At 29.9% G+C, this 12,665-nt stretch overlaps 1 protein-coding gene across 1 annotated transcript in view; it reads right to left on the reverse strand.

Moving 5' to 3' along the window:
• Window positions 1–9,263: 9,263 nt before the first annotated feature.
• The window catches only part of LOC100207296 (neuronal calcium sensor 1), a 63,684-nt gene continuing 60,282 nt past the window's right edge, over window positions 9,264–12,665 (reverse strand). The window contains exon 9 of the mRNA XM_065790543.1: window positions 9,264–9,957. Coding sequence (XP_065646615.1) covers window positions 9,838–9,957 — 120 coding nt within the window. The 3' untranslated portion in view covers window positions 9,264–9,837. The remainder of the gene's footprint in view (window positions 9,958–12,665) is intronic.

Genomic DNA, 12,665 nt, shown 5'->3' on the forward strand with positions numbered 1-12,665 from the left:
TGATCCATAAAGGACGTCACTTTAAGTTTAACTAATGGCAAGAAGTAGGAGAATGTTGGCTCTCGTGCGCAGAGACTTTAAGACTAATATAGCGCCTTATGTTTGATGAAAATCTCCGCGGAAAGGAGCTAATAAACTTCTACTACTGGTTATTAATTAAATTCTGAATGACGTCCTTTATGGACGACCCCTATCTGGAACATTAAAAAATCCTGCGGGCGCCCATGCACACATGCCACCCCTTATATACTGGCCCTGAGTAAGGCGTATTTCAGGCAATCTATTTTTTGAGTAGACAAAAGACAGGTTTTAGAAGGGCCGTGGCTAATGGGTTTGTGACCCCCCCTCCCCCCCCCCCCCCCCAAAAAGAAAAACGTGTCAAAAAGCTCCTTAAATTAGCAAAAGGGCACAAAATTTGCTGCTCCCCCCCCCCCCCTAACAATTAAGGGGTATGGGTAGACTACCCTCGGCACTGGGTTTTAGGCTTTGTTTTCAATATTAAAGATCTCGCGTATGATTCAGCTTTCGGGTCGTATAAAGTATCTAAGGTACCTCCACCTTTTTTTTTTTAATAACTTTATTATTGATAAAAAAAAGTGAGGGGGGGATTTAAAAAGCATGCATACTTTTTAAGGGGGAGGGGACTAAAAAGTACGCATGGCAACAGGGGGAGGGGGTGTCAAATTTCAAAATTTTTGGCGTACGTACTTTAAGAACGACCCCTTATACAAATTAGGAAATGTCTAACCAAATCAGGAAACGAGCAGCTGATAAAAAAGCTGATATAGCTAATAGAAAAGAGCTTCAAATTGCTGCAAAGAAATGCAAATCGTTAGCTGGATATTTTAAGTAAAAAAGTTATTTTGATCTTCTTTTTATAATAATTAGTTTGATATTGACTAAATATAGATATTAACTAGATATAGATATAGATATTATCTGTACGTTAAATTTTTTTATGATAGTACTTTTGTTATTAATTGTTTTTTATTGTAATGTTTTCGCGAGTTTTTTTAATTTTGGTATAGTTTAAGATTTGAAAGTTTATTATTAATTACTTACGTTTCAAGTGTTTTTTATTATCGTCAGTTCTCAAAATGTAACCGATAAAACGTTACCCGAAGTTGAAGAAAAAGAGGAAGTCATTAAAGATGATAATAAAGGCAAAAGTAATTTTGTAAATATTTTTCTTGTAAAGAAGAATATTTACAAAATGGATTTGTCTACAGCAAAAGTGAAGTCGCAGTCTACATATACTGCACCATATTTCTAAAGCAGAATAAAAAAAATCTTTGGGAGCTTTTGTTAACCGTGGATATAAGGAATGGTACAATGTTTTAGAGAAGCAAAAACTACATATAGGTAATAGATACCATAAAGAAGCTATCAAAAAAGCTAATGGCATTTGTTGTCGTTTTGAAGATCCAAGAAAAACCATTCCATTACAAAGCGATAGCACTTTAAAAAACCGACAACAAATGTACTGGTACATTGTTGAAACATTAGGTAGAATAGTGCATTTGATGGGGAAACAAGGACTTGCATTTCGTCGAACTTATGAAAAGTGTTTGGAAAACTCAGACCAAAAAGGTAATCCTGGGAACTTTCTTGCATTTGTGCAAGAAATAGCTTGCCATAACGCTGAACTTAATGCATATATACAAACACCATTACGCAAAAATGTTAGCTACCTTGGTCCAAGAGTTAAATGAATTAATTGATATAATTGGAAAGAAATGTATACAAGAGCGGCTTATTAATGAAATCAAAGCTGCAAATTACCATTCAATTTCGGCAGACGAGGTAACAACTGCAAATCAACAAATTCTATCAGTATGTATGTGATACGTAAACGGAGAAAAAGAAATTAGAGAAGTGTTTCTTGACTTTTTGAATCTTGACAGGATAACAGGCAAACATACTGCGGAAAGCTTGATGAAATTTTATAGCGAAAGTGGAATTGATCTTAGTTCTTGTTACGATGTCAGTGTTAGTCAGTGTTACGATGGCGCACCAAACATGCAATCTGTAAAAAAAGGTGTTGCCAGCTATATTTTGAAAAGATCACCAAAAGCAATTGTAACACATTGTAGCTCACATAATTTGAATTTATCAATTGCTGCAACATCAAAAATAGCAATGGTTGATAACATTTTGTATCAATAGTTATTATGTACATTTTTGTAGAATTAACGATTCCAAGAATCACTATGAGACAGGCCTACAGAATCACTATGAGACAGGCCTACAGAATCACTATTATACAGGCCTAGAGAAATAACGTTCCTGCAGAAAGTTCCCATGAATATTATAAACGGGCCTTGATTATACCTTTTCTTGACACCATTATTTCAGAAATCAAAATACGATTCTAAAAGACAAATTGCATTGCTGCTAAGGTTTTATGCTTGGTTCCCTCGATAATTTGCAGTGAGGAGATAACTGCTTTCCAGGAGTTAGTTGAAATGTGTAAAAGTGATCTTCCAATCTCAGAAGCAGTACATCAAGAACTCATGTTTTAGAAAAGAAAATGGCCTGTTATTAAACCTGAAAATAGGCCTAATACTTTAGCTAAAGCTAGTAAAATCTGCGATGAAAATCAATATCCTTATCTCTTTGAGCTTCTAAAGATCATATGTACACTATCCGTAACGTCCGCAGAATGTGAGCACAGCTTTTCGGCAATGCTAATTTTGTTATAAATTTACAGCGCTGAGTCAAATTTGTTTAATTTGTTTTATTAAATTATGGCTTAATATAAGCTTTACAGTATTTTTTATAAAATAAAAATATAAAGGCAAAAATATATTGACCGGAGCCAAAATAAAGTACAAAAATAAATTTATTATTAAATGTAAAACTGCAAATTAGATTGTCTAATTTGCAGTTTTACATTTCTAGGTATGGCAAATTATTGGTCCTACTGATAAGCTATCTGCTTTCAATATAGTCTTAACATAGCATTAAATATTTTAGGTAGTTGTGTGTGGTGTTTGACTTCCGCTAATAAAGTTTACATATTTTTGCAAATATTTCCGTACGGTTTCGTCAAAAATGTAATAACCTGTTGACACAATTTTTTAATAAATTAATCGGTTCGTACTATTTCAGTAAAGGTGAATTTCAAGATTGCATAGATTTTACAGTTTTATGAAGCTTTCTGTTTTTGATAAGATTTTACTCTCATTTTACACCTCACACATACATTTAGTTTGTCCAAAATAGATATAAATTAGTTTGAAAAAATAAAAAACTTGCGGAGAAATATAAACATAAAATACGGTGAAGTCTTGTTTTAACGTAAAATACTATTTAAAACACAGTAAAAACACGAAATGACGATTTTATGAAAGAAAACCGCTTAGCCTACTGTAAAAATACCTCGTAATAATAACACCGAAAAAATGGTACCCAGATTCGTAGTCAACTTCTTTCTATCGATTAGATAATCAAACTCTTTTTACTGCATATTCCCCGCAATCTCAAAGATAATTAATCGAGATAATTAAAGCTAATCTGTAACAGTTGTTTCAATATTGAATCATATGCTTTTATGTTTTTAAAAATATGTGACTATGAAAATAGCCGTTATTCAAAAATTTGATAATCTTTATTTCAGCGAAGTGAAGCTTTTTTCATTTCATTTCTCAGTATTCGCACTGCTCCATTATTGTGTTAGTTTCTATAAAAATATTTAAAAAATGAAATAGTAAAAAAGTTTTTTTACTTGCTAAAACTATAAAAAATATTTATTACTTTTTTGTCTGCAGACTTTTTCTTGTATTTACAGCTATTGCAACACCATACATTCGATCTTGGCACTGATTTTAAAGATATACATTTAAAATGAAACCAGTTATCACATGAATCACAGCCTACCATTGTATCACCATTTTCTGACCTTTTAGATTTACAAATACAAAACACATTATCATCTTCATTGATAGTTTAATTTAATATTAAGGCGGGCAACTTCATTCCGGATTCAACTTCTCTTGTTACTAATTCCCTCAAAATAAACATATTCTAAAAAATATCACATTTATTAAACACGTATTGAACCTGACAGCAGATAAAAAATATTTCAAAAAATATCATATTTATTAAACACAGATTCGATAAAACTGCTGTCAGGTTCAATAGGTAAAACTATAAACTCACTGGGTGTTCATATCATAAAATCACAATAACTAACTCAGTAACTCTCATTTCAAGCTAAACCTGGAAAAAATATTTGTAAAAAATATTTCCTATCTGCGTTTACACCAACATAAAAAACATCTTTCAATATTTCTTCGTTCAAAGATTTATGCTTTAAAATATAAGGACATTTAATTTTTAAAAAAGTTTACAAAACAAGAGTTTTTAAGTGTTAAATTATTATACTCAAATGCTCAACAGACACTTACCCAGCCTTATGATTAGGAGATGTGATTCTATATGAACGTCGAACATCACATTTTAAGAACATGTTATCTTGACTTATTTTAATGTGAACAACAGTTGGTACCCAACCTTCTTTAAAGGACTTCCAAGCCTCTAATGACTTGTAGTTTTCCATAGCTTCTGCAAATGATGCCTAAACTATGTTGAAATTTAAAAATAAGCGTAAGCAAACATAAATATTCACAAAGCAAAAATAAATATTCACAAAGCAAATATAAATATTTACAACATCAGCCAATCTAACTAATAGATGTTGGAATTAATTTGACTTTTAAACGGCTATTTAGAAATATTCCTTACATGGAGTCTTAGTCAGGTAATGATAAAGATTATAATAACTTAAAGAAGGCCATTGATTCGGATCTTCTGTCCAAGAATCGGCTGGATACTTATATGGACACTTGTCCAATTTTAAAACATTAAAAATGCTATGTTCTGTCTTCCTTTTTTTTTAACAAAAATAATTTAAAAAAGTAAATTAACAGATAAACTAATCACCTAAAAAACTTTTTGCTGCTTCTTTTGATAAACTTTCAAAATAATTGAAAGACATTATAATAACTTTACGAGCGTTTTCTTATCTTTACGTACCCAGCTACCACAAAACGTTCAAGTACGTTCGACGAACGTTGTGAACGTTCAAACACGTTTCATGAACGTTCTTAAACGTTTGCACCGTTTGTTAAACGTTTTGTGTAAGCTAGGTATAAGATATAATAATTTGTTTTCACTCATTTCAATATGGTTCCTTTTATTGCGCAATTAAGTCACGTGATTCCGACTAGATGGGTGGGTTTCAAATAAATTAACTTTTTTTTCAAAATCATTATTAACTGTTTTTTTTCCGGATAACTTAGATTTGGCAATAAATAATAGTGTGCCACAATTTGAAAGTCTTTTAGGAAGACTTAGTGATTAACTTATTGCATACCACAAAAAAAATTTAGAAAGATAAGATAATACTTTTTTTAAATTCCAATCCCAAACATTAAGTTTGTCGTATGAAATATACGCGTATTGCCAGCTTGTCTTTCGATATTCATTTTTTTCGCGTAGCGTCTTTCGTATAACATTCGTTTCCTTACAGTAATCTTCATATACGAAAATGTTTTTACCTTTTAATTTGGAAAAGTTATTGAGAATTTTAGTTTTATTTTAAAATCCAGAAGTTTTAGGAGTATTGTTCTATGTTTGTTGTAAACTACTTTGCCTATTCTATGTGAACTTTCGATGCTTACACTTTTGACTCCCAATATGTCATTGAATATTTCTTTTGCCTTTTTTCAAATTCACCCCAGCTTTCATTGTCATTTTCAGGAACACCATCGATTCTTAGAATATTACGCCTTGACATATCCTGAATCCCTCTGAGTTTGTTATTTATTTTTATAAGTTCATTGTTGTTATTTTGTATTTTGATGTTTCGCAGATTTTCTTTTGCAAGACAATCAATGGCGGTTTTATTTTTTATTGAAAAGATCTTCATGAAAATTTAAACTTTCTTTGATTTATTTTGGTTGAGTTTTGAAAGATGTTTAGGTGGTACATAGCTATATAAAACTGAAAAAATCAATTTTTGAAAACTATACTTATTTTATTCAAAATTTACTCTAGATTCTATTTATCGTAATATCTTTTAATAAAACCCTCTGTAAAGGCTTAAAAATTTGAATTTTATACTAGTACTTTATTTTAAAATCATAGCAACGCCCTTAGCAACAAAATTTTACCCTGACATTAACCCTATAAAAAGTAGTTTATTTTATTGATTTTGTATTTATTATCCTTTATAAAAACGTAGTGTGTATGTAGCTTTAAATAAAATTATTATATAATGACTAAACAATATAATTTCAAACTACTAATCAACCACGTTTGTTAGTTTTAGAGAAATAGTATTTCTTAAGAACTATTTTTTCTTGGTATAATATTTTTATATGGGTTCTTCTAAAAGAAGAGAAAAAAAAGATCGTCGGTTCGAAAGTATTGGGGACGTAAAAAATCAATAGATATATCTTCTTCAGAAACAGGGTCGTCTCTAGATGTAAACAAAACATCAACACAAATAACAGCACCACTCATCATATCCGCCTTAGCATCAGCCAGGAAGCTGCAATCAGATTCGTCAATTATAAAAGAAACTGAAACTGTAGATGACATTGAATGTTATGTGTTAATTAACACAGATATATTGCAAACAATTGTTAATTATGTCCCAGTTGTCAATCAAAAGTGTGTCTTGCTCATGATATTAAATCTAAAAAAGGGTTGCCACATTTATTTGTTTTGCATTGTGTTGTATGTAAATAGTCAAAAAACTTGTATAGCTCTAAAGAGATTGCCAATCCTGATTCAAAGAGAGGAAGAAAATCAACTGTAGCTTTTCGAGAGATTGGTAAAGGACATAGTGCCATAGAGACATTTTGTAATGTCATGATAATTCCACCACCAATGAGTTTATCATCGTAAAATGATATTGTAGAAAAAATGCACACTGCTTATTTAAAAGCTTGTTCTGAAACAATGTCTGTGGCATCTCTGCATTGTGTTGACAATAGTTTTGCAGGTGATGCATTATTTAACAATGAAGGGAATGAAATAAAAAATGTAACTGTTAGTGTTGACGGAACTTGGCAGCGTCGCGGATTCTCTTCATTAAATGGTGTTGATACTTTAATTTCTAACAATAAATGCATTGACACACAAACCTTAGCTAAAATATGTAAACCTTGTAAATGTTGGGAGTCCAAGAAAGGATCCCCAGAGTACAGTGAATGGTTTGTATCTCATACCTGCTCAATTAATCATTTTGGTAGTTCTGGAGCAATGGAATCTGTCGGAGTGCTTGAAATGTTTAATCGTTCTCTTTCAAAATACAATTTACGCTATATAAAGTATCGAGGTGATAGAGATAGCAAATCTTATAAAGCTATTGTAGATGCTAATCCTTATCCAGGTTATAAAATTGAAAAGACTGAGTGTGTCGGACAGGTGTAAAAACGAGTTGGTGCACGGTTAAGAGCACTTAAGGTTTCATATAAAAGAAAGTTGCTGAGTGATGGCAAAGAAGAAATTGGCAGGTAAAGGTAGAATGACTGACAAAGTTATGAACAGTCTTCAAAATTATTATGGAATATGCATAGGACAGAACAAAAGTTATCTTTATGGTATGAAAAAATCAATTGCAGCACTAATCCATCACTGTTCAGAAAACAATAATGATGACGACCGGCACATATAGTGCCCAAGGGATAACAACACTTGGTGTAAATATCTATTAGATAAACTAATGAAAACATCTAAATATAAAAAATCAATAAACTTACCAAAAGCTGTGAGTGAATTTATTAAACCAATTTTCTCGTGGAAGGATTTAGGTGCTGACAGTTTACTTGAGCGATGTCTAGATGGAGAAACACAAAATGCAAATGAATGGCTAAATAACCTTGAGTGGATGCGAGCCCAAAAAAATATTTATGTTGGTCAGACCATTAGTGACATAGCAGTTGCATCAGCTGTTTTGACATTTAATGATGGAGGAATTGTAATTTTGTCAGTTTTAAAAAACTTAAACGTCTCTGTAGAAGTTTTTGCAACTCGCGGTTTAAATCAGAAAAAAAAAACACGCATTCAGAAAATGAACATTAAAGGTTTATTGACAAAGATAAAAAACAAGGAGAGAGATTGAGAGCAACTAGAAAAGGTTTTGATGACAAAATTAAGAACAAAGAAAGTTTATAGACTAGGAGAATTTTAAATTTAATATTTGTTTTTTGACTTTTGATTTTCTCCACTCAAGATTTTTGGGTCTTTGGAAAGAATTCTGAAATAAGTACTTGAGCTTTCTATCAAATTTGGACTTTAATTTTATATTATTCAATTTTTGTCTTATTTATTGTATACATCTGCGGTGGAGTAGTGTGAAGTAAATATTTTGAGAACCATTTTATTTTTAATTTCAGCACATAAAGTATAGAATTAACTTTGTGAAAGTTTCAGATGCTAACTCTTTTTCGTTTTTTAGTAATCTTTGCCAGAATATAGTTCCATTTTAGCTAAAATTGGCTTTAATTAGTCCTAACTAGATACTTAATTTCTTCTTTATTTAATATCATTTCAAATGTCCAATAACAATTCAGAAACATAAAATATCAAAAAAATACTATAATAAACTAATTCGTTTATTTACCTTTGTACCACCCTAAGTTCAACTCTGTCTGATCGATCATTTAACATTTTTGAGTTGAATTTTGAGAACTATGTTTATAAAAGTATTTTCTTGTTGCTTAAGCATTTCTTCCCTCTCCATCTTAATCTTTTGTAACATATCCGTTCTTAAAGCAGCAAAAAAAGCGTACGTTCACTTCAGCGTTTATTTACACTTGATTTAATTTATTTGATTCGTTTAAACTTACATTTATATTTGATAAATATAAACTTAAATGAGGTCAAACTCGTAACTGACAAGTTACTAGTTTGATCTCATTTAATTTTTAATTTGAATAGAGCTGTTTAAGGGTTTCCGAAGAAAACCCTAAAACAGAATCACGGGCCGTGTATACTACATATTATTATAGATAATCCACGAAAGATTACAGACAGAAGACTATGAGAGATAAGCGATAGCTCGTTGCAAGTATTCGAAGAATGTAATTTTTTTAAAAATCGCTGAAGACAAAGATCGTTTTTGTTTGTTATCTTTTAGACTATTTTTTTTTAAAGAAGCTTTTATCAAATCACCATAAAGATATCTATTTTTTGGTCATATAGGATAGGAAGGTGTAAGGGATAAGGCTCAAAACAAATAAATCCAACGATTACAAGAAGACAATCCACAAATTGTTAAGTTATAAACAAATTTTAACAAAATAAATATTTTCTAAAACGTTGGGCTTTTTAAGCAAAAATATATATATAAAAATATATTTGAAGACTCAGGACAAGAGAATCTACTCAGTACCAAACCGTCATTTATATAACGACAAGTAAAAACTTTAACCCACTAAAAAGGACTACAATTTTACTAAATTATAATCAAAAATATTATCCAGAAAGAAAAATATCAAATTGTATAACTATATATAATGTACAAACGATAGAATTAAACATTTAACGTTTCGTAGAATTTGAATCTGAAAGCGAAAACTAATTTTTAAGTGTTTAAAATAAGACTAATTATTTTTGATTATTTGTTCAATGTAAAATGAATTTACAAATTCATATGTATATTCCATTTTTTTATTGAAAAAAAACAAGAGAAATATGCAACTAATGTACACTAAAAGAAATTTTTAAAAAAAATCTGCATTAATGTAGAAAAAATTCATTGCACAAAAACTGGGAGGAATTTCCCGTTTATTAAAAAAATATATGCAAATATATGCAAGCAAATTAACTTTTTTCTTGCACAACCTCTTCCTCTGGAATGTCGATAGCTAAAGCTTGAACAATCCATGGATCACATTTTGAACCTTCCCTAAATTCCTCCATCGTTAGTTGACCATCAAAATTCTAAAGCACAAAGAACATTTTATTATTATATCAAGCAAAAAATTTCATTTTATTAAAAATTATTTAAAACAGATACACAAATGCAAAAACTTAATGTTATAAGTTTCTCTGTTTTACGGTTTTAGTACTTAAGACTTTAAATACCTTAAAGACTTTAAATAATTTAAGTTTTTAAATACCGCTTTTTTGGGGTTACATTGATAAGCTTTTTAACTAACGTTTCATTGATACTCTATAATATAAAGCGTATGAATGAAACGCTATGTATAAAACCGTTTCATTGATACGCTTTTTATCACTTTAATTGCAATTGGATAACTTTCATCAAAACAGCGCACACTGGAGCAGAATAGCTTTAAAACTAGCCAAGAAACTTATATTATTTTTAACTCAAAAAGAAAAAATTTTTAAGATTAACTTTCTTTAAAAAAAAATATTTTTAAGATAAACTTCCTTTAAAAAAAATTAACAATCGAGAATTATAACGAATAAAAGTTAAAAATTATCATCATCATCATCATCGTAAAAATTCAAATGCAAATAACAGTATCAGTCTTGTTTGCTCTTATGTTTTCTCTAATAGTTCTCTATACTTTTAAAGTATAATCTCTGAAACACGTATCATATATTCATATTATGTAGGGGGCTTACTGTACCACGGATACTTTTCAACAAAGTATCTTGGTGTGTCATGGACACCATCTAAATGTTTTTATTTGCATCATACCCACTGCTATCATAATTGTTTGCATTTTAATAATCAAACCTATTTTTGTATAACAACTTATATCATAATACCATCTTCTGTAGTAACAACTATTGGGTGGCCACAATGCATTTTGGGATGCATGTGCTTAACATTCTTCTGCATCACCTCAAGGCACTAGTTTACATTAATTAAAATTATTTTTAAATACTAAAGCAACAGAATCATTTAAAGTACTAGGTACATTTATTAAACTTACTTAAAAAGACATCAAAACATCCTCATTATTAATATAATGGAAACTCTTTTTTTTGTTAAAACTTTATCCTCATTTGAAATCATATGAACTCATCTTCATCTAAACTCACCAAAAGATGATTCAAAATGTTGATTCAAAATCAGCAACTGATTTAGACAAAAAGTACTCATTCTCACTTAATCTGTTTAGCATTTTTGCTAGCAGGAGAAGGAAATAAAATCTATAATTTTCCAATATATAAAATATGATTACTACATACTGCTTTAAACCAAATTTTAATGTAAAAATAAAAACTCAGTTAAAATAACCAAAATTCTTTATATCAAAATTCAAGTAAAATTGCACAAAACGCTGTATATATGCAATCAAAGGCTATTCTAGACCGTTTTTGACAACACTGTATGTAAAGCTTAAATTTAGTGCACTAAAATAGAACATAAAAAACAAGCATAAAGAATTAGCACCCTAAACTTAACTTCACTAAGTGACAGAATTAAATATGCTGATCTTATCCATAAATCCTAATTTAAAATAAAAGAAACTGCTATATTAAACCTCTATTTATGACCATGCAAATGCTTTCTGGGAAATTGACAACTGCTGGTTCAGAAATCAGCAATCGCTAGACGTTATATAAACGTTACTTTTAAAGAGCTTTGGAATGTTTACATTCTTGAGTAATAAAAAACTAGTTTGCTTCTCAAGTAGAATTACACCTTTATTACAGTCTACTGTTTGTAACTGTTGCAACAAACTCAAGTGCAACAATGGATGCCGTTGATTATCATTTCTCAATAAAGTTCATCACAACATTACATTTGACCAGTTTTATAGGCAAATTTAGAAACGCCAAGCAATTTAGGGATTTTGCATACAAACCAGCTCACTTTTTTTTTCAGTAGCTTGCTTATTTTTTTAATTTCAACAAATTTCTGAAAATTTATTTGTAACACAAGTATCTTCCATTCTGATTAATGACTTTGCTTTGCGAACTGAAGTCGCTCCATCTACAACTAAAGTGCTTTCTAAAAACATGTTGTTGACTAATACTCCACCATCATTTAAATTTTATTAAACAGTTCTATTTTGAGATGTTTTATTGTTATTGAATTGCATCAATGCTATACTTTTTTTCTTTTACACAGAGTTTTCCTCCTTCAGTAATATCTGAAGAAAATTCAGTATCGTCATTGGCTTCATAACTATTAATAATGGTTGAGCAAAAAGATTTTCATTAAGCTGCCAAACAATCTGATCAACACATACCTTCCTGCTTAACTTAATTTGAAATCAGCCTTGTTTTTTTTTTTCTCTTTGAAAGGAATTTTTTTAATAAAGCATTTAATAGTTGTTTTCTTTTTTTTCAAATTATTTGAGAAAATGAATTAAATGAGACAGTCATCCGCCTCATCATTGTTAAACTAGATACACTATTATTCTGAAACTGGAATGTTTATAAGTCTATAATATAAACATGTGGAAAAGAAACTTTTATTGTATATATTTTCTATAACATGTTTGTATATAAACTTTATAAAACTGCAACTGAGCAGCGTAAGAAGCATTGAAAACAATATATTAAACTGTAGCATCTTACTTGAAAACTTTGCAGCAAATATTCAAAAAGACTCCTACGTGCAGAGACAAGCTGCTTTCATATTTTTAGAAAATAAGTTTAGGGTTTATTAAACTTAGAAAACAAATTATTTAAGATACTTCCAAAAAACTTTTTAGTTTTATACT

Source organism: Hydra vulgaris, chromosome 02 (assembly GCF_038396675.1).
Source record: "Hydra vulgaris chromosome 02, alternate assembly HydraT2T_AEP".
In the NCBI taxonomy this organism is placed as follows: Eukaryota; Metazoa; Cnidaria; class Hydrozoa; order Anthoathecata; family Hydridae; genus Hydra; species Hydra vulgaris.